This window comes from Rhinolophus hipposideros (genome assembly GCF_964194185.1).
Source record: "Rhinolophus hipposideros genome assembly, chromosome: 8".
Lineage (NCBI taxonomy): Eukaryota > Metazoa > Chordata > Mammalia > Chiroptera > Rhinolophidae > Rhinolophus > Rhinolophus hipposideros.
Window position 1 is genome coordinate 84333867 of NC_138054.1, and position 22974 is coordinate 84356840.

General features: G+C 53.0%; 1 protein-coding gene across 1 annotated transcript; it reads right to left on the reverse strand.

The window, feature by feature from the left end:
* Positions 1-619: 619 nt before the first annotated feature.
* On the reverse strand, positions 620-22305 carry PADI6 (peptidyl arginine deiminase 6; the record flags this gene model as incomplete). The annotated part of the gene is made up of 16 exons (XM_081056490.1): positions 620-853; positions 1915-2076; positions 3250-3320; positions 4472-4595; positions 4698-4854; positions 5385-5539; positions 5755-5862; positions 7146-7257; positions 10593-10696; positions 10939-11117; positions 15381-15506; positions 16282-16396; positions 16904-16971; positions 19335-19407; positions 21267-21450; positions 22214-22305. 16 exons carry the CDS (start codon positions 22303-22305, stop codon positions 620-622), a joined length of 2064 nt encoding a protein of 687 aa, XP_080912616.1.
* Positions 22306-22974: the final 669 nt, after the last annotated feature.

The window sequence follows — 22974 nt, forward strand, 5'->3', positions numbered from 1 at the left end:
CAAGGAGACCAGAGCCTTTACCTGCCAAAGCCAGCTGCTCATGCACCATCCCACCCCTCCTTGGCCAGGCCTGCAGTTTCAGCAGGCCCAAGGGGGAGCCTTCTCCCCCCAGCCTGGACTCTCTAACCTTCAGCTCAAGCTCCAGACCCCATTTGTGGCAGATGGCCTTAATGAGAGGATCGAATAATCCAAGTCCATCCAATTCACACTACAGACAAGACGGTAAGGACGAGGGAGAGACAGCAGCTCAACATTAGCCTAGTCCCGACCCCCCACAAGTGAGAGCCTGATGGCAGGTGTCCCAGCAGCTCTGCTCTCCATTCTTCGTTACTCCTTTCCCCAAACAAGGTGGCCACTGCCGAAATGCATTCAGAACCACTAGACCTTTAATGGGTAGTTAGTAACCACTTCTTGGCTGAAGATAATTTCTACTTTTTTCCAAGGGTTTCAAGCTGGTAGCTTTGGCCACCCCCCTGGATACTGAGGGATGGAGGAACAGTAAGGAAGGGATGTAGTGTCTCGGTTCTCCAGCCCCCCAACGGCAAGGAATTGGAACACTGTTGCGTGGTGACAATGGGCCATTCGTGCTGGGGCAAGGCTGGCAGTGCTAAGCCTGGGTCTAAGGTGCCATCCTCCACCATTTGAAGGCAAAGGGCACCCGCCGGATGTTGGCACAGGCACAGAAGTCTCCAACTTCAGTCAGGTAGCAGTCAAAGTCATTAATGAAGGTGCATTTGAAGCCCAGGGGCTCCAGCAACTGGCAGATCTTTTCTTCCAGACAGCAGGTACCCTTGATCTGGGGCCCAAAAGGCTTGGGGAAGCCCAGGTTCTTGCCCATCACAATCACCTGCAGCTGTCAGAGAGATGGGATGGGCAAGGCTTGGACCGGCTGGAGCCAAGAAGCCAGCCCCTGTCCCTCTAGGTAAGGGAAAACCCAGCTGTCTGGTTGGACGAGACCAGAATAGCAAACACACATACCAGCCCCCTTCTCCAGCCCTGTGCTCATGCAGACATCACTAGTCAACCTCGTCAAATCCAACTCCTGCTTAAGCCTCCAGTAAACCCCATGCGATTTGCAATAGCAAAACCAAAGTCCTGCTTGGCCAGCTTCGCCGCTTCCTTCTACTGCACTTCTCTTTCTAGCCTTTAGTCTTATTCATGCCATAGTCTTGTTTCTCTACAGGAATGCTCTCCCATTCCTTGCTTTGTCAGTTGGCCTGTCCATTTTTCTGAAGGCTAGCATCTTTTTTCCAAAGGAGTTTCTCCCACTTACTCCCAGGGCCTACTACAGTCTCCCGTTTCATGCCAGAGGGCCCCACTGGTCTTGTAAGGTTAAAAGATACCGACGTGGAGTGGACCGACACAGGGTCTGTGTCCGTGGGGCTCAGAAAAGAGGTCTGCAAGTAGTGTCTAAGGAATCGAGCTCAAATCAGAATTCATTCTAAGCCTACATGGTAGGCCACAGTTGTGAGAAAGGTCAGGTGTAGGCCAGAGTTGAAATAGGCTTGGCATAGCAGGGGTCTCTTACACAACCTGCCTCCCTCTGCCCCCGGTTCTCACCTATTCTGCATAGGAATAGTGTTACTATGAGTGAGTCTCAGCCATCAGATGGCTTGGCCCTCAACTGGTGGCACAGCCTCCCCGTCAAAGGTGGGCCATGTAGTGACCCCCCCCTAAGGTTGGGGAGTAGCCCAGGGCCCAGCTTGGGGACACTGCTTGGCAAGTCCCCCAACCTGAGCCCTGCTCCCTGCAGAAGCTCCTCCCTCCGCCTCACTTCCTCTCAGGCACCATTGCCTGCTGTACCCCCACTTCTAGTCCAGCACCACATATGCCAAGGGATCAGTGCGAGTTGGCTGAACAGCCCCTCTCGCTCCCGCACCCAGGGGACACCCAGGCCACCGCTGTGCCCCTCACCAGATTGGGGAAGTACGGCCTCGCGTAGAGTTTCTCGGTCTGCTGGCAGGAGGGGACATTCGTCAGCTGCTCCAAGCAGAAGAGCTGTGGGACATCAATGATGTCCTTCTCCACCAGGCCCAGCTCCCTCTTCAGGATGTCACGGTTCAGGTTAACGCATTTCTACAGGGTGGGCAGCAGAGAACTGAGTTCATTGGGAATGGAGAGTAATGGCCTGAAGTAGCCCCCATCTTTCCAGCGCTCACCGCGAGCTGGAGCCCTGTGGGCATGCCCGCCCGCTGATCCAGTGGACACAGTTCCCTTTTTCTGAGAGGAAGTGGGGGCTTAGAGCAAAGGCCTGTTCTTGAGGGGCCGAGATCTCACAGCGAGTGAGCGCTGGGGCAGCTAATAGTTCTATCTCTACTGTAGCATGTGGCCGGCTGCCAATCCTAGCCCAAGTCAGGGACCTGGGCAAGGTCTGAATAAGCCCTGAGACCGAGGCACTCTGCTTTCTTCCTTAGGAAGGGATAGAAGCAATGGTCCCCACTCAGGACGCTTCCCGTCTTATACCAGCTAATGCCCAACACACAAGCATTCCCTCCTCTGACACAGAGCTCACCACCACCACACCCAGGATACCACTGGGGCTGTTTTCACCCCATACCTGGTCCGTTCCCACCCTGTGGTGCCAGGAGGCCTTCCCTGTTTCCACCAAGGTCAGGACACCGGTGCACTGTGGCACTGAACACACCTTGGCCACAAGCCATGAGGACCCAGTGGGCAAGGCAGCTTTGTGCTGACCCTGTGACCCTGTGCGAGTCACTGCCCTTCTCCAGGCCTTGGCTTCCCCGCTAGAAGTTAGGTAATCTCTTCCAGGAACTGAACTCTTGTGCTTCTCACAGCCTGTGGTCCCCATTTTCAGAGATGTGAGATGCTGGGCAGTTCTGAACACCAAGCTGATGGGTCTGAGCATTGAGAAGACCCTGGTCTGTCTCTAAGTCTCTGGTCCTCAGAGCTTCTTAGGGGGCGGGGGCCCTCTGCCAGGAGATGCTGAGCTGCAGCACTCTTTTCTGGTCAGACGCAAGCCACCTTGAGCACCGCAGTGAGTAAAGCATGAACTTGAGAGTCCCACGGGTTCAAACCCAATTCCCCAGCTCATGGGCTTAGGCTCGTGACTTTACTCTGAGCCTCACTATCATGGGTTTTCCATCACAGGGTTACGTCAAGGATTAGAGTAAGGCATCTCGCATGATGCTGGGGCCATACTAGTTGTTCAGTTAGGAACTTGTTTCGATTGTCAGTGCCTCCCTCCACGTTCTGGAGAAGATCCCCCATCTCTTTGGCAGCCCCGCCTACCTCCACATAGGCATTCTGCTTTCTCATGTTTTCATCAGCCAGCAGTTGATTGATGGTTTTGGCCTCCCTCCCTGCAGGAAGGAGAGGACAGGCAGGCCTGTAGGCTAGGGAGCAGGCAACATTGGCCGGGGCCGGGCAGACTCGAGCCCTGGGCACAGCCGACGGGGTGTATTTTTGGCTCAGTGACTATGGTGGGTGGCCGGGCTCGTCTCCAGGGACCCAGCCAGGTCACATGTCATATTGGGACTTCACAAGGTCCAGTAAAGTCCAGGCAGGACTTTTACTGCCACCGGCCATTGCCTCCGGTAGGAGGGGGAGCCCCTGCTTTCAGGGAGGCAGCCCTGAACAGGTTAACAGGTGACTTCAGCCCCACTCATCTTTCACCTGGGCACTTCCGTGCACTCTGATGTGTACAGCGTGTCTACCTCCTACCTGTAATTGTGACCAGGTCATTTAACTCTGTTCCTCAGTTGCCTCATCTTTAGAACGGGGATGCCCAAGTCCGCTGAGGTAACCAAGGTTAGCATGTGGTCATGTGGTCCCTGCTCGGTAAATGTCACTTTCCGTAAGTGCTTCTAGGGCCATGAGATTTCCAGGCCCCACCCCAAAGCTTGATTTAGGAGGTCTAAAGTGGGGCCGAAATTCTGCATTTCTAACAAGCTCCCAGGTGGTGCCAACTGCTGGCCCCCAGGCCACACTGAGTAGCTAAGGTCTAGAGAACTTGCCAACACCTCCTTTCCTGGGTCCCCACACGTTTAGAATAGAACTGCTGTGGCACCAGCTACACAAACTGCTGGTCCACTTATGTTTTCCTTACGGGTGACCAGACAACCCCGGAAGTCCCAATGCCCAGGTACTTAACCTACCATTCCCTGAGGACTTCCAGACACTAGTGTTAGCGTCTGCGTTTCCCCCCACATGAAGTCATGTCGGTGCTGAGTCCCTCTCGCGTACATTCTAGCAGCTTCTCAGCCATCCCAGAACTTCTGGCTGACCTACCTGTGCTGTTGTAACACCACCAGAATAGCCCTAAACTAGAACAAGGTGTTCTAATACAGTACATGTAATGCTTTAATGCTTCGCTCAGATCCTTTCCACTAGGAAGAACAAAGTAAAAATGACTTTCTAGAAAGGATATCTGGGGAAGAAGGGATGGGTCTCCGCCCTGGGGGGTGGAGCGGGGAGAGGTGGGGTGTGTGTGTGTCGAGAGGGGGTCCCTTACCGTTAGAAAGGAGCTGATCCTCCCTCACTTCTTCAAACAGAGGCATGTCCCCATAGCCTTCCTTCTGTTTCTCCTGGAAGAGTTTGTAACAGGCGCTGGGGCTGGCCAGGAGCAGCCGGAAGCCCTGAGAGACAGAACTAGGCTCAGACACTCGCTTCCCCTCCAGGAGCTTCCAAGGGTCTCCAAAAGAAGGTAGGAGACACCCTCTCCAGTCCCCAACACAGACCTTTTTGCCCTCACTCTTGTCGTGCGTGGGGATGAAGCACATGAACTCGTCCACGTGGCCAATCATCAGCCAGTCTGAGAAGAGTTCCACCGGGGCCTGCACTTGCTGGGCGTAGAAGAAGTCCCGGAGAGCCTTACTCATGGCCCGGCCCTCCTTGCTAAAGGGAAGATGAGAAGAACAGCTTCTGAGCCAGCATGGCCCGGGCTGGCCGCCTACTACTGAGTGTCATGCTACCTTCAGGTAACCGGCTGCTCTAACCGCTGGGCTCAAGCGGCTGGTCCACGGGGGAGGGGCTGGTTATTAAGAATCCCTTACTCTGGCCCATCTCAGGACTGAGCCAAGTGATTCTAGAGACAGGCTGAACCCTGGGACACAGATATTTCCTCGCCTTCGATTGATGGCCACCATGAAGTCCAGCCACACGTCTTGTGTGTGGCTAAAGCCACATTTAGCTTGCTGTCATTTAAAAGCTGGAATCACCACTCAAAGCATGAATCGTTTGTCTGCTGCTTCTCCCTTTCGTCTTCTACACGAATCAAAGACTCAAACAACCTTACTTGAGAGTTGAAGGAATGGTCTAGAGCAGGTGACCTGCTGAGTCACATGGCAGTTGGGGAGCCAGGTGAACTACCAGGGTCTCATCCTTTAGTTTGAAGGCATCTGGTCACCCTTGGCCTCTTGCCTCACCTGGGGTAAAAGCTGCTGCCAATGAGGATCCTGCCTAGAGGATATTCTTTCCCTTTGACCTTGACAGGTGGGGACACCATCAGGTTCCCAATGGAATCCATGCTGGCCACCCGATGGTCCTTGGTACATTGGATCACGTAGCCAATCTCTGGGCTCTGGAAAGAGACCCAACGGGGTGGGGGTGTTAGGAGGGATGGGGTTTAAGCCCCAGTGTTACCCCTGGGGCTGTAATCCAGATTCCCAGGTAGGCTCCCCACCCCCTTCCCCGAGAGGCCCCCCGGCCTTCTCTCTTGTCACCCCATCACTTCTGGGCAGGCACCAGGCCTGAAAGGTTGGAAGGGGTTCAGATCAGCCAAACCGAGCCCCACACCAGTGAGTATTTCATGGGGAAATCTTCGAGCTTGAGGACCCGAGGGGTGTCGAGGACCAAGGAAATAGTCTTGTGGGGAGCCTGGGTGTAGCAGAAGGCCATCTCATCCTGGAGGAGACAGGAAAACAAGTTGTGAAGTCCCGCTCCAAAAGCTGCTTTCCTGTCTGTGTCCAGCTTGCCAGCCACAGTGCTCCCTCTACCTGGGCCACCTCCAGAGAGGGGGCAGACAAGAATCCCCTCCTTCCTACCAACTCAGCTCAGGCGTAACCCCTTCTTGGGGTCTTTTCCTGACCCATTATCCTGTTTGTCGAGTTTAAAAGGTACATCACCTAGATTCTTCCTCACCTCGTCTCTTGTACCCCATTCACATACAAACCTTGGTGGCTTTATCTCTAAAACACATTCTGAGGAGACTCATCGCTAGTGACATTTGGAGGAAGCCACCATGATTGCTTCTCCAAGCTACTGCCATGCCCTCCAGCCAATTTCTCCTTTATTCTTGCCCCTTCCGGAAACCTGTTCTGGTCTTTCTCAGCTAGAGGGCTCTTTTCAAACCTAAATCAGAACATTCACACCGGATTCGGACCATCCAATGTCACCCCTTCTTGCTCTGGATTTGGCTCTATTCCTTACCCTGGTTTAAGAGGTCCCTACTGTCTGACCCAGCCCTGACCTACCTCTGACCTCTTCACTGGGATCTAGCCGTACCCGCCCTCTGTTCCTCAAATACTCCAAGAGCACCCCACATTATGATTATCAGTGTTTCCTCTGCCCACAGGGCTCCGAGTTCTAATCTGCCCCCAACCCCAATCTTTGCACGGTCAGCTCCTTGTTTCCTGAATTTGAAGATTTTCCTGACTACCCAAACCGCCTAGTTTGGTCTAGAAATTCACTACATCATCTTGCTCCCTGGCTTTCATGGCACTTCAAGTTCTGTCCATCAGGGGTAAGGCAATATCGGTCCCGTTCTCTTCTTTCTAGACTGGTACCCAGCGTGTAGTAATCACCCAGCTATTTGTGGAGAATAGAGCACCGGACTGCAAGGCCACGGTCAGGGTGGACGCTGGAGCAGAGCCTGGGCTCTGACAGCCTACAGCTGAAGGCGCCAGACCCTTCAGATGCTTAGGGGTCAAGGTCAAGTGTCCTGTGGTCTTGAATACGTGCTTTCTGGAATGGGAGGAAGTTGGACTCTAAGCTCTATTCCTTAGGGGCTATGACTTAGGTAAGTTGTCATCTGTGCCTCCACCGAAGTCCTAAAAACCAAGATTCCTCTAGTTAGGCTTAGCTTTGCTGAGAAGGTTGAATGGAATCCTATGCAGTTCATTGTTTGGACTCTGTGGACACTCCCCTGCCCCTCCCCCACAGGCAGGTTTTCCCAGGTGGGGTGTTACCTGGAGCCACCTGCCCAGGCGGCTGGGGTCCTCGTAGACAGACGCCACCTGGCTGTTACTCTTCTCGCTGAGCTCTACCACCGTGCTCACGAAACCTTGAACCTGCAGCTCTCTGCCATGGGAGGTAAGTCAGCTCTGGGAAGGCCTTTGAGAGTGTCCCATTGGTCATGGCCTCACTGTCCCAGTGGAGGGGGGCACCTCCTTCTGGTCAGGAGAGAGTATGCCCCCACCCGCAAGGGGAGCAGAGTGGCTGTGCCCCCCACCCCACAGAGCACAAGCTGGTAGCTCAGAGCTGGTCTTGCCCAGCATCACTTGGTTTAGCTCGTGGCAGAGTCAGGCCCAAAACCGTTAGTATCAGTCCCCACTCTGGTGGCCTAGCACCTTGCTCTGTCCTTACTCTGCAGTCACATTCCACATGCACCTTCTACGCCCCGACCCAGGCAGTTTGGGAGCCACGCCGGGCTCTCCTACCTCCATCTACCCAGAGGGCTGACTCTGCTGTCTCCAAGGGGGCTATCTTTTCCCCTGAGAAACCAAGAAGCTGGGTGCCCCCTTGAGATGCTCAATAAGGTTGTGGCAGGGGTTGGGTCTTGAACCCTAGGATCTTAGTGTCGTCATGCACAGAACCCTGGGATCTTACCACCACCATACAGTCTACAATGTACTTGGGCTTGTTGGAGGTCAACAGTGAGGTTAGACGCTGTTTAAAAAGATCACCCATTTTGTAAATAGATTCTCATGAGTTGAATGTCAGCAAGGTCATACTATCGGGAGGTGTCCTCATTGGGATTCTAATCCTGCTCTAGACTTCCATTGATAGTCTACGTTACTATTTCAAAGAACCAATTTCTCAGGTCTGCACAGACAAGGCTGTAGGGAGCTGATCAGCCTGACAAGGTCTAGAACAGTCTGAGGATGTGTGCTGGGGGAAGGGTGTGTAGTCTCAGTGTCATGGGCCATCGGGGGCTACGCTGGGTCAAGCCGTGCCTGAACACCCCCCCTCTGGGAGGCTCCTAGAGGACCAGGGTTTCAGCAGATGGCTCCTGTGAGAGAACAACTGTCTTCAGATACAAACGACAAAGTAGAAAGATCTGGTGTCTGGGTATCTATTACCAGCAAAATCCCTCAAGCTCTTCCCTTTACCGTCTCATTCTGAAACTTGGCATTCCTCTGAAGACCCTACTCCCCAGCAACCCTCCCAGGGAAGAGCTATTTTTCTTCTATACCTCAATGGGCCCGGAGGAGGGACGGAGGTCCTCCTTGCTACGTGTTGCTGCTTCCAGGCCACCATGGCCGCTTTAGATCCATGACTTGACAGGTCTTAGTTTCTCCCCTACCTCAGCCTCCTATCCCAGTGGTCACGCCACCTGAGATCTCGATCTAACATTTGGTTCCATCACCTCCACCTCCTGCTTACCCCACCTGAGCCAGCAGTCGGACCTCACTGGGACCTCTGGCTCTTAACGGCTTTCATTCCCATCACCGTTTCTTCACCTTTGAGTCTATCATGCATCATAATTATACCCTTGACCATCGTCTACCTGGGTTTATTTGCCTGGCAAACCCCCAACCCTAGTTAGACCCAGTTCTGCCTTTATTCCCTAGAATTCAAGTTCCTGAAAATAGCTGGAGAACAGCCCATGGTGACTGGTCTAAGTAGCATCCTAAGCGGGTCCTTAACACCGAACCGCCATCCTGACATTCCCTTAGTCCGTTCTCTCCGCTGTCACTCCTGGTGAGCTGTCCTTGTACCTATTAAGGCCAACTGGACTTGTATACCCATCCAACCAGCGTGGGTCCCCAGCTGCCTTTTCCCTATCATTTTTCCTTCTCTGCTGGATCATTCATTAGCATTATTCTTCACTTCCTACCTTAAAAACCAAAAAAACCAAAAAACCAAAACACCCTTCCCTCAGCTCCATATCCCCTTTTAGCTTCTTTCCTTCAGACCATTTCTTTGGAGTTTTGCAACGTACTCCCTTTTCATTCTTCCTGCAGTGCAGCCCCGTTTGTGCTTTCACACCCACGATACAGGGACTTTCGTCTTGCCAAGCCCAGGGGGCATCTTTTTCTCCAGAGTTTCACACAGTCGGCTCCTTCCCTGACATCACCCTCTCAACCTTGGGGTCTCCACTCTCCTGGGTGTTTCATCCGAACTTCCTCTTTCTTCTCAGGCTCTTTTGCTAGATTCTGGCCTAGAGTCGAGAGCTAGGTAACTCCTCACTGCTCAGCCATCTTCCCCGTGTGTCCTCACTCCTCCAATGAGCTCGGCTAGGCCTTTGGCTTTGAACACCCTCCATGTGCCAGGGGCACCCAGACTTGTCTCAAGCTTCCAAAGTTTCCCTTCAGCTCCAGACACTTAGAAACCCAACCAGCGCCTCCAGCTTTTAGTCACTAGAACCTAAGTACTGATTCTATCTTACCTCAGGCAGTGGCACCACCATTCACCCCGTTGCAGACCCCAAACCCAGGGGTCACTCTTGTTTCTTTGCACCCCAGGCATCAGCTAATTTGGGGGGAGGGGAGATCTACCTTCCAAGCAATCCTGGATCTACCCACTGGGCTCCTCCCTGGCCTGAGCCACTGCCTTGTCTGGCCCACCCTTGTAATAGCTGAACTGGCCTCCTCCTGCCTCTTGTTTGTACCCCTGATTTTCCATATGGCTGGATTGCGCCAGGGCCCTTTCGCCCTTCTCCTTAGGTACACAGCCACCCAGCTAGACACCGTTTCCCGTCTCCCTTCAGCTGCATGTGGCTCCATGCCTCTTCAGGCTGTTGTCACATGAGCAGAGCTGTTCAGGAGACTTCCAGATGCCAGCAGTGACAAACGGGTAGCTCTGCCTGGACACTGGCTCCTCCCCTTTCCCATGGGCTGGGCCTCAGAAGGGCCTGTGCCCAACCTCCATCACAGAGATAACACTGCCACCAGAGAAAAGCATCATGAGACCAAGGACCCAGGGCCCCTAAGCCACAGTGGGAGGACAGGCATTTAGGTGGGAGGCAGGTACCTTTAAACCACTGTATTTGGGGCCTGTTACAGCCCCGGCAGCTATGCCCTGGCACACAGAGCCCATGAGGCCCTGCTGGCCTCGCCCCAACCTCGTCTCCTCCTCTCACCTGCGTTCTTCTGGCTCTATAAGCCTCCTTGCTGCCCCCAGAACATACGCTTGTCCTTGCCTCTCCTTTTTACACAGCTTTATGGCACTTGATACCTGAAGTCATGCTGTTTGCTTCTTGGTCTCCCACAAGACCAGGGGAGGGACCTCACATTTACTGCTCCACCCCTCGCATTGTTAGGTGTTCAGACTCACACGGATGACGGTCTTGGGGACCAGGCAGCTCAGGTGGAAGGATTTCACTTTCCTGGTGAGAAGTCTACTCCTCTTCACTTGGCTGCCCGCAGACAGATGGAAGGGATACTGGGTATGGCAGCCTGAAGGCTTCTTACCTGCACAGGTAGACCTCTAGAGGCATCTGGGTGCTAGGGGTAAAGATGCAAGGAGCCGCCCGAAATACTACCGTGTCCTTGTGGACCAGGGTCTCTGGAATCGACTGCAATGGAAAACATGGTCCCATCCATGACCGGGTTCCACATCTACCCTCTCCTCTTCCCCCCAAGGCCTCGAGATGCTCATTCCAGCCACCTCTAGATGTGCACACCTGTCCTCAGCAGCTCTTTCTCCTGACAGTGGCACGAAACTCTGGCTCTACCCACCAAGTCTTGTCCTCCCCTCTCCTCCTCCCAGAGCAGAGAGATGTCCCTTCCCAAGGGCAGCATCTCCTCAGGGACTTACTGGGTCTTGAGACTCCTCTACCAGGGAGACAGAGAAGGAAATCAGGCCAGAGAAGTTGGCGGACGGGAACTCTAAAGCTTCAACGTAGAAGGTCTCCTTCAAGTGGCTCTCGAGGGGAGCAAAGGTGTAGGTGTGCCGGCCAGGCCCCAGCACCAACTCAAAGGTGCTGGAGCCATCTTCTAGGAGGGAGAGAAGACCGGCTGTCACCACACCCGAGGGCCCAGGGTACTGGCTGCTTCCTCAGATCAGAAGCCAGGCAGGGAGCTCCAGGAGAGCAGGAGCCCAGCTGGCTGTTCGGCCCCTACATTTCTAGTGTTTAGGGACCAGACATGTCCCTAAACATCCTTCGGAGGCCTGTCACATGCCAGGAGTTGGGACTCATAAAAATGCCTGCCTTCAGGGCCCTCCGTCTAGGGCCAAGACTCATGGTAGGCCGCTCCATGTATTTACACGACCTTATCCCCAAAGTTGGTCAAGTCCTAAGGATGAGAGATGGTGAGCAAGGGTGGGCTTTGCAGCCTCATCTGAAAAGTCCAACACTGCCTGCCTAAGCACCAGGAAGCGCCAGTGAGAACTGCCTACTGGGTACATCAGGCTTCCAGTGAGGGTTTCTGAAGGTAAGAAAGGTTCTTATATAGATAGGTGAAGGCCGTTCCCTCTAGCCTCTTAGATCATGGAATACCGCACACAGGAGAGCAGAAGGAAGCTGACCATACTGCCTGTCTCCGGTTAATTCAATCCCGTATTGTCCCGTTCTCCATGTCCAGAGATCACCCCGACCCAGGGCCACCAAGCTTCCCCACCCGGACCACTTCTCCCTACCTGGCCTCCCTGCCACAGTCTCGTTCTCCTGACCTATCCCTGTGTGTCAGCAGCGGTCCTGATGACGGCTGCTCCTCACCACCTCTGGATGGATTCCGACTTTAGGAAACCCCAAGTCTAGCTTTACCTTGGCCCCCGAGATTCTGAAGGATCTGGGCACCTTGTCTTCCTCAGACCTCATACGTAGCAGGTGCCGACTGCCTTAGTCTCCAGTTCCAACATGCCAGCTGATGGCTGCTGTGGCCACGGCCACCCCCAGGGCACAAGCACAGTTCTGGTTCACTGGCCTCTTGCTCTGGTTTGCAGCATAACAATGGCCTAAGTGGGGCTATGACCCTCCTGAAGGATTGTAGCTACTGGCAGTTCTGCAGAAAAACCTCCTTACAGGCACCGGAGGTGCTGGCTGTGGGCTTAGCCTCAGTCCTCCTGCTTCTGCAGGCCACGTATGGGCTGGGCCAGCTGGAAATGCTCCCAGAGGCTCCTGCTTCTAGTCTGCTTGGAGGCTTCTCCGCTGGCCCTGAGTCTGGCCTCGAGGAAGTCAGACTAGACAAAGTGGCATCTTCCACCAGGACGCCCACAACTCCCAGTGCAGAGGCACAGCCCTTTCGACACACTGCAGAGGGTCTAGCAGGCAAACTTGGTGCACTGTGGGTTCCCAACTATGCAGACTGGCTTGGGGCTGGCCACCACTTGGCCCCGCCCAGAGCTGCTGCAGGCTCAGCACCTTGAACTGTGCCAGGGCCCTGGGCTCCCCGTGGCTGCTTCACCTCAAGCTGCTTCACCACGGAGTGGTAGGGGTGAGAAGGTTCCAAGTTTGCCTGCTACAAGCCCCTTACCAGCCATCTTAGTGTTTCTGTGGTTGACCCCCTGGAATGCCCCCTAGTTGCTTGTTTTTAAGCATAGCTAACGTTTCATCATGGACTTACTGTGCCAGGAACTGGAGGAGGCTCACAGACTCGTTTGCCTCCTCACCCTATGAGGCAAGTGCTGTGATATCATCCCCATTACACAGATAAGGAGACAGAAAAAGTAGTGAGAAGCCTTAGCACGACATGGTCACCTTTAGCCAGAAGGCCCTTTCTGCCCTCGGTCTCACAGGGCTGGCCTTACTCCCCCTGAACTCTCCCCACCTCCAGCCCTAGTTTGGTCCTTGGCTGTTTGTCCATCTGTCCATCTGAGAGCCAAAGCCTCGGGACACAGACAAAACACTGATTTGAGCTACACTCCCCTTTTCTACCTTCCAGGTACCACCCTGCCTAGAGGCGGGGCAGGTGCCCTGTTCTTCATTTGGCTTATCTAGACCACTTCTTCATTCCTCAAGAACCCTAGTCCCCTTTGAAGGAAATCCCACAGACAATGCCACCGTCCCCTTCCTCGCTGCACAGGACTACCCTCCTGCCATCCTCTGCAGATTATTCTAGCACTGGCCTGTCTCCGCCATTACTGTGGCCATTGTTATTTACACCACAGACCAGGGTGTCCATGCAGTCTTCCCTCTTCTTTGACCCTATTTCAATGGACTGGAGTTCTACACCATCTGAGATGCCAATTTCAATGCTTATGGCCCAGACATCACCTTTGAAACAGACTTGACATCTCCTTCCCATCGTTTTAGCTCATCAATACTCCTATCTCAGTGATTCTTCGACCCCAGCCCCAAATCTCTCTAGTGCCGATCCCCCCACCCCCACCAACCCCCTTTTCATCGATCTCACATTCCAAGGTCCAGCACTACACCCACCCCCTGGCACACCTGTCAGCTCCTACACCTAGACCCAACTTTGGTCAAACCAAGTATGACTTTCTTGCATGTGAGCAGCTGGAGACACCACCTTATTGAGGACCACATTTAAGATATGACCAAACCGCAGAGCCAGCCCTCAGTACCATCCAGAAGCACTTATTTCATTCGTGTCCTATAACTCCCACGTCCTGTACCCTCTTCTGAGTATGATGTCCTCATTCCTACAATTTTCTCCTAGATCTTTCCCCACCTCCACTGGGTAAGTCCCATCTGCCGCCAGATGTGCTGTGTTCTACTATCTTCAGACACTGCTCCTCATAGACGTCCCCCAGGTATGACCTTCCCGTTTCCCTTTATGGAAAGTCCCTTCCAGAGTCTATATTCACTGTGGCTGCCTGCCTGAGTCTGATAAGAACAGTGGGGATAAAAGCCAAACTCACTAATGACTGTTATTTTGAAAACCAAGATTTTACCAGTGATCTGATTAGCCCATCAGCAGTACCTGCCTCGGTTGATCACTGCCTCTGTGAAGACTTTTCCTTTGTTTCTAGAAGGTTATGCTCTGGCTTTCTATTTCTCTGGAGGCATCTTCTCAACCTCCTTTGCTATATCTTGTAGACTAGGGGCTCTCAAACTTTGAGCTCGTTCAGAATCACTTGGAGGGCTTGTTAAAACGTGGTGGGCTGTGTATCTTTGACCTAGATTCTTAAATAATTTTTTTTAAGTAAAAAAAAAAAAACCATAAAAAAACAACAGGTGGGTAGCTGAATATACACGTTAGGAAGGTGGGCATCTTTAGTAGGCTATGTGACTCGCCGACGTCCTGAGCAGGCTCCAAGGACTGCCCTGCCCAGCTCAACCCGGCCCAGCGCAAGTCCGAGTTGTCTGTACTTGGAGGGCCTCCCAGGGTCATAGCAGCCCTCATGGCTTGGACCAGGCCTGGCCGCATGGGTGTCTAAGCCTCACTCCTAACCCACAAGCAGAAGGACCACATACCACCTGGGCTGCCTTTTCTGGCTAGTCCCAGGTCACATCCAAGTCCAGCTGTGACCTACGGTCTGCAGAAGAGATAGAGTAGAAGACTGAGCTAAGGCCCTCCGACCACAGCTGAGAAAGTAGCTGAGGCAGAGGTGGTCTGTTGTAAACAACAGGGGTTGCCAGTTGCCCAGCTGAAGCTAAACATGGTTTTCCAAAACAGGGTAGCATACTGGCAAATGCCTCCAGAAGAAGAGTTAAATCTCAGCTTAAGGAATTTAGAGGTACTGAATACTAACCCTGTTTAGGGAAGTCAAAAGACTTGTTCAAGGTATGTTGCTGGAGTCGAACAGGTTCGCTTTCTAAACCAACCGCCTTTAAAGCTTTCCTAGAACAGGGACATGCCACCTGCCTGCCAGGTTGATGAGGGGTTCCTGGGGTGGGTATTCTAGCATCGCTGCCACTGGCTTCTTGCTCTGAATTCTGGAAACTTCACATAGTGGGGTCATGGTTAAGAAATGAAGACGGATTCATCTGGCAGGAGTAATTGGGAGAAGACGTTATCTAATCTGTTTAAGGCAGCAGCTGTCATTTTAGTTATTATGCATTTCTCTTCTTCCAGGTATGAAAATTGTGAAGGGGAGGCATTCTCACTGGCTCCAAAGGGGAAACTGGCCTGGAGGTACAATGACTCAGGACAGTCCTTGGTGACAGCGACAGCCAGACAATCCTCAGGGTACACATCTGGCCACAATAGAGCCTGACCTGCACCTCTAGATTCCCAGCAGGCTTCTGAGGGGGACCCTGTTGGGTGGGGGGGGGGGTGGCCACAGCTCACCCTGGAGATCTCAGCCGGAGGTCAGCGAGTAGACAAAGCTGCAGTTGGTGCGAGAACACTCACCTTGAGGCCGGTAGACTCTTGTCTTCTCCGACTCTTCCTCGGAGGTGTAGAGAACCAGCTGGTGGTTCTTTAAAATGCAGCTGGGTCCTTGAACATTCAGTGTCATCTGGGACAGATTCTTGATTTCTGAGCAAGAGACAAGGCAAAGGTTCAGGGCGTCCAGAGGCCAGCGCTCCAGGGATTGGGAGCTTATATATTGAAGCACCGAGGACCCTCTGCCTCTCTCTCTGGCCCAGGCCTGCATCACATCTTGCTCCGTACATGGCTACAGGCAACTTGCAATCCTCAGGGCCCACTTTATTTTGAGTGAGGATGGCATTTACCCCTTTCGGTAGTAAGGAAATGGTTCCCAGAAACACCTAGAACAGGGCCTGGGGTGGTCAGTTCAGCAAGGGTTCCCCTCCATCCTTGGTGTGAATCAGGACATCTGTTCTACTGCAAAGACTAGAACCTAGCTCCCAATCACCAGTCAGGACCAAATCCAAGGTTGCTTTTGCCTGAGACAGTCAGGGTTCCTGCTCCAGGCTACGAGAGGGTTTTTAGGAAGAGTCTCCATAGCCCTTTGAGTCTTCATTTAGTCTTCTCAACCACCTTGTGAGGCTGACTGTGTTATGCCCATTTTACAGATGGCAAAACTAAGACCAGGGAAGTTAACATGCTCAAGTTCACAGCCAGGAAATAATAGTTTGTTATCTGACATTAGATCCCATCCTCTTCTCATGGGATCATGTGGCCTCTTGCTTCCCACTTATAACCTTCAAGCCATTGACAAGGGACTTGATCGGCCCAGACTGGGGACATCAGCCTGGAATCTGTGTTTGCTGAGGGGTAGAGAAGTGAAGCCCCAGGATAGGGCCAAGCCCAGGAGGAAAGGTAGCCACAGTGGCCAGTTCTTTCTTACCCTCTGAAAAGATCACCTTTGTGGTCTTTTTGTCTATGAGCTGGCCCATGTCAGTGGGGCTGCAGTTCACAAGCAGGATGGCACCCCAACCTTTGGGACCCCAGACCCAGTTTTTCTGCAAAGATAGGAATGTTGTTTCAGGAAGATATCGGGCAAATCCTGCTTTTTGGAATCCACCCGCATCAGGGGAAGCATTAAGCCTTTACTCCAGAGTGACAGGGACTTCTAGATCAGTCCTAGGTCAGAATTTGTCACCTCAAGTGCCTTATAGGAACAGGAAGGTAACATCGGGTAAGTGGGCCAAGAGGAAGGGGGAACAAAATCTAGAGATGGGCTTGCCCATTTTCTACCATGTTTCGATGTTAGGGGAAGTAGGGACTGAGGCCAAATAGAAGAGATATGTCTCATCTGAAAGGGGCATATAACCCTGTTCTGGGGGGCTATATGGCCAGGCTAGGATAGGAACCTAGGGTCACCAGACATTCTCGTTTTTTGAAAAAGCTAGGAATTGACCTCAATGGCAGCAGCTTGACTGGCGACAGTGTGAAGGTCGAATAGGGAGGCTGTGGGCCGGGTCTGGCTCAGGGGCCCCAGGCCTGCACCCCTTCCCTGGCAGCCTCACCTTAGCCTGTTTGTCACTTGCCATCTCGACTTGCCCACTGCGGTAGATATCCACATCCAGAGAGACAGCTGCAACAGGAAGGAAAGTTCTCAGCCCCTTGGATCTGCTGGATGGAGCCTTGAAGCTGCAGCCCTTCGCCCAGGGCCACGCAGCCTTTCAGCCATGCTGCTGACTTAGCAGAAGACAGTTCCTCAGAGACAGGTGACTACCTCTTGTGAGCAGGCCTGGAGAGGCCCAAGCACTCATGTGTCTCCCCAAACCCTTTGGGAACTCAAAACAAGTCCACTGTGATCATGATGCCATTTTGTGACTGTTGGCGTCTATCCAGCTGATTCCTATCTGGAAAGACCCACTTCCCTAGCTTTCTGGAAAGCTCTTGGCACTCTAAGACATAGAAAGGCTCAATACGTGGCAATCACAAGCCGCTTTAGACCTCAAGGATCTAGGCTCTGCCCAAATGTCACCATAGAGGCTCATCTCACTGTCTTAGGCCCCACCTTCTACCCCTCCCCCCGCCACACAACTGACCGCTGTATGGCTGTTTGTTCATACTCGTGTCATCTGACGTCTTCATCAGACGTATTTCTCAACTGGAATGTCAGCGCCGTGGGAACAGGCCTTGGTTGTTGCTGTATACTTAGCACCTGGCACGATGCTTGGAACCAGATAGATGTTTGCTACAAACCAGGTACTGTTTTACGTCCTAGCAGCGAGTAAGACAAGCCCTGTCTTCTTCAAAGGTAAACGTGCGTGTGTGTGCACGCACATGCACATGTGGGGTAAGGGAGGAAGAAATAAGTAAAACATGTCCGATGGTCAAACTGCCATGGGAAAACCAGGAAGGGAAAGGGGGTTGTTTCAGTGTCAAATGCTCAGAGAAGTTTCCGCAGTTGAAATGTGAACAGAGGCCTGAAGGAGGCCAGAAGTGATCTGTGTTGATATCTGGGATAAAAGCAAACAGAGTACCTAGGAAGTACAAGGTGGCAAGTTCAAGGACCAAAGATGCCAGTGTGCATAGAGCACAATGAGCAAGGGGAAGAGAGAGGCCACAGGTTAGAGGTGGTGTGGGCTGGCTCAGGTCAGCTTTCTGAGTGACAGGGACACTGGCTTTAATCCAAGGACATGGAAGCAGTGGGAGGCTTGGATCTGAGGAGACATTATCTGCTCTCCTTTTACAGAGCTGCTCTGGGGGCCGAATCAAGACTGGATCTTTAAAAGGGCAAGGATGGAGCAGGGAACCCCACTGGGGAGCAGGACACAGGCGGGAGATAACAGTGGCTTGGACCAGGCAGAGAGCATTGGAAGTGGCGAGTAGCTGGGTTCCAGCTAAACTTAAGGCAGCACTGCCCAGCTTCACAGAACAACACTGGAAGAAGAGAAAGGGTGACGCCAGGGTTTTTGGCCTGACCAGCTAGAAGGATAAACTATTTTCTATGATGAGAAAAATAATTAAAAATAGGTGTTTGGGGTAGAGAGAATCAGTTCAACTTGGGATATATTGATATGTTGGTTAGACATTCAAGAAGTTATGGTAGGTCAGCAGATGTCTAAGCCAAGTTTACGGGAGGTCCCAGGCTAGAGAGTTTGGGGAGTTTCCAGCCTGTAGAGCCACAGCACTGGCTGCCTGAGCCCTGAAACACTTCACTTACAGGCTGAGAGGCAACGAAGGATCCAGCAAAGGGATCTGGGAAGGAACGGCCAGCTACGTAGGTAGGTGGGAACCAAGTGCAAGGTCCCTGAGGTGTTTCAAGGGAAATGCATCGAGAAAGGATAACAAGTTGTATTAAACACTGACAAAGGTCAAGGGAGAGGAAGATAGGGTTGACTGTTGGACTTAGGGAAGTAGAAGTTGTTAGGGTCCTCGATAAGGGTCTTCAATAATGCGGTGCTGATTGTGGGCATCTGATCTGAGTAGACTCGAGATTTAAGGGAAAGGGAGACTGAGATGCAGCAATATCTCCAAAAGGGGTAGAGAGGTGGGGAGTGAGTTTGAAGATAACATAGCATCAGGTTTAAGAGAGAAAGGTACAGCTTATTGCTTAATAGGTGTGATAGTGAGTATAGCCTGTTCTGGAAAGATCCAGAAGAGAAGGGGGAGGGGGAGCAGCTTCCTAGATCGTGAGAATTACTAAAGGAATGTCCACGAATGAGGGAGAAGGGAAAGGATCTAGTGTGGTAGAATTAACTTTGGCCCCGGACACGGGTAGATGATGGGAGCATGTGGAAGTTCCAATTGTCTGTTCTCAGAGAACTAGGTCAGCAGTGAGGGTGGGAGAGAGATGGCCAAGCTTTGAGGAGGGAGTGGGTGTATTGAGAGAATCCATCAAGGAAGGACCCATGGAAGGCATCTCATTACAGGGCGAGCCCCTTCTCCTTCCTCTGGCTTCAGCTAAGCCCATCCCTCCTCTCTAAGGGTGGGAATGGTACTCACCAATGCCAGTGAGGTAGAGCTCAGCTGTGGCCACGGGGACGTCTTCATCAGGCTGATAGTATGAGACCAAAACCTGCGGAGACAGCACCCAGCACCCATGGGAATGTTGGAGGATGGGGGCAGGAGCAAGGGCCTGGGCCTTGACCTTGGTCTTACATTACAGCCTCTGAGCTTCCCATGTCTTGCTGTGAGCGTGGTACAAGGCCACTGTGCCGTAACTGGGACTAGTTGAGAATAACCCATTTAACACGCCATGACCACACCAAGCACTTCCATGCTCAGGCCTCACAATAACCATCCAGGTGGCTCTATCCCCAAGAGCAGAGGGATCAAGGGACTTCTCACATGCCATTCATCCAGAAAGGGGGGCACAGGAGCGAAGATCCAGGCTGTCCGGCTCAAGAGGTCAAGCTTTAAACTATGTTCTATAACCTCCCCACTACACCTGCCCTCCTGGGATTCCACCTGTCACCCGTGAGGTGGGCAGTGGGGAAGCAGAGCCACCAGTAGGTTAAACTGCTTATCCGAAGAAAGTGGGACACACCTGGGGGGGGGGGGGAAATGGACTTGGAACTCCGTCTTTCCTATGTCCTGGGCCAGCCTCTGCTTCCAGAGGGTTCTTTACGCTTTAGACAGACTTGCTCTTCAGTCATTGGCCTTGACCACAAGGCCTTCATCACGAACCAGAGAACCAACCATTAGCTGAGGCCATGCTTACATGCATGTGACCACTTGTTCCTAAATGGAAGCTTCTGTCCTCCGAGGTCAAGTATTTCACTCCGTAGGCCCCTCCTGACTGGGCTGGAGGCTGAGCCCTGGGCAGATGCTTCTCAGGTTGTCTGAGCTCAGCTGGGACATATCGCAGCCTCAATTCTCACCCGGGAGATATGCAGTTCTCATCTAAGTGTACCACCTGCCCCTTAGGGAGCTGCCTGCCCTTGGTGAGCCATGGAGAATAAATGTGTACTACACGTCTGCCGCCCCAGGTGAACCGTCTGCAAACTCCCAGCAGACCACTTCGGCAGGTTCTGCTAACAGGTTGCCTAGTCCTGAATGTGCTTCCTTGGTAGTTCTTACTGTCGAGTTACAGTGGAGTCACCTGGAGAGCTGTAAACTACAGGTGCCAGAACCCCACCCTAGGATGATTTAATCAGCAGGGGCTGGCTCAGGGATTGAGTGTTCAAGAGTACCTGGTGGTTCTAGTTTCTCTGCACGAGTCATCTGTTTCCAACACAGAACCACCACCAGTGCCTAACCCACAATGAGCCTAACGGCCTGCCCTACAGGTCAAAGTCAACCCCCACCTGCCACAGGTGCCCCATTAGGGAGACAGCTTACCCAAGAGAAAGGGTAGAGACTTGGGCTGAATTCCTGGATCTGCCCCTATTCTACTTACACTATTTAGGGTTAGACAGGTCACTATGTGCCTCAGTTCTCTCGTGTGCAAAATAGGGTAAAGCCAACCTCTTAAAATGTGACAAGGTACCTAGCAGACAGCATGCATTTAATGCACAGTAGCTCTTAAGTTTCATTAGGATCTCCACATCCAGAAGAACAGCCTTAGCCAAAAAGCCCATTTGAGCTCTGCTGCTGAAACCTTTTAAGCCTGCCTTTTAAAGCAGCTAGTGTGGAAGCTAATCCAGCGCTGTGGTCAGAAGCACACACAGAGGCGATAGACATGCTTGACTTGAATTCTGGTTCTGCTGATTACTGGCTTGGGCAGGGCACGGCCCCTCAGTGCCTCAGTTTCCACATCTGTAAAATGGGGTCACGGAGTACCTGCCCACCTCACAGGTTTGTTACAAGCATTAAAAAAATCAAATGTCAAAAACACCTAGCACTGAATTTGTCATAGATTCAGGGCCCAAGGAACGCCAGCTGTCAGGAGGGAGACCACAGGAGTTGGGTTAGCACCGCCCACTGCAGGCCTACCTTTTCCTCGTCAATGACCGTGCTGGGGGACGTCATCTTTACCAGCACATCCATGGGATCAGACAGGGACCACTGGTTCGTGGCAGCCTCCTCGCTGGTTATTACTGGGCCTGTGTTGTGAATATTGACCACGACCCCTGGAGAGCCACTGATGGTGAAGGACTTGCACTTCTGTGGGGCACACCTGGTTTTCCCAATGAAGAGACAGACTTTAGGGCACCAGAGTCTCATCTTCTCAGCCTAGGGTGCAGCTGGCATGGTGGGAGCTGGCTCCCCATTCTCTCCTGAGGGTGCTGAGGCTTCCTAACCTATGGTCAGGGTGGTTTTGGGGTCCCAATGCAACTTCAGCCTTACTCTTAATATCTCCCACTCCAAGAACCCCCATGTCCTCCCTTCCACAAGCTCCAGCCCAGACGCTACTGTCCCACCAACACTCTAGAAGTTACTAAAGCTACATTTATAAACTCAAAATGAGGAAAGAGCCACAAGCGATCCCTGTAGGGGAAAAAAACATGGCTGGGACTCCGGACGTCTGTGCTGTGGCCCCAGGGAAGAGCTGGCCTCTTGTAAGTGCGTCACCCCCCACTGAAGTTCCAACTGACAAAGGGTCTCGCGCACGAGCCAGCCAGCCAGCCAGCCTCCCGTACTTCCCACTTCACAAGTAAGGGGACAGAGAGAGGGCAGGGCACGTGCTTCGAAGGCCCCACCGCCTGAGGGGCAGAGGCAGAATTTAGATCAGAATCCTACAGAGTCAGGACTCCGAGGCCCTTAGAGACCCAAACTAGGCTCCTTGAGCTAAGGTGGGGCGAAGAGATAACGTGCAGAGAAAGGAGGTAACCCCAGACCCTCACATCATCCAGGGGCAGCCCCAAGAAAGGAGCCAGACGCCAGCCTCCCTGCTCAGACCCATCCCCCAGCCAGCCCAGGCAGAGCCCTGAGCTCCTCACCCACTGAGATCCAAGCAGATTTCTGTGCCCACAATACAATGGGCATGTTCAGGGTTGTCCAGGGATAGACGGATAAGGCTCTGGAAGGACATGGCACGGCCCTCTAAGCTGACCACCCTCACCCAACACAACAACCTCAAATGAGCCCGGGACCCGCCCTGCCCTCCCCTCTTCTGGGCTCAGGGCCTGTCCAGCCCACCCCCTTGTTAAGGAGGCTGCAGCAGCTGTCCAGGTGTGACTGATTTTCCCCCTTGAGGCTGCAGAGGACCAGGTGGGGTCAGAGCCTCTCCATTATTTATTGATCAGGAGGCCGTGCGTCGGCAGCCGAGGCCCTCCTGAGGCTGGCTGCATAGGTCTCTGCGCTGCACCTGGGAGCGAGAGCGGCTCTAAAACTGGTCAACTCGGCCACCGCGCTGGGGGACTGACTCAGCTGGAAGCTGTCAGGAGCACGTATGTGCAGGAGGTGTGTGGGGTGGTGGGCAGGGTAGCGGCAAGTGGCCGCAGCGCCACGCTCTGGGGCCTTACTTCTAAAGGGTATATTTCCTGGAAATTGATGGGGCGAATCCTGCAAAGTACTGAACCAGGGGTTCTCAACACTCTGATGGTTGCAGAAATGATTGTTAATTGACTTGTTAAAGTTGCAGATCCTGGGCCTGGCAGGTCTGGGGTGTGATCCAGGAACATGGGGCCATCCCCAGGTGATTAGGAAGAGCTCCTTGTCTACCTATGTGTCACCAGCTCCCAGGGGGGGCTCAGCAAAT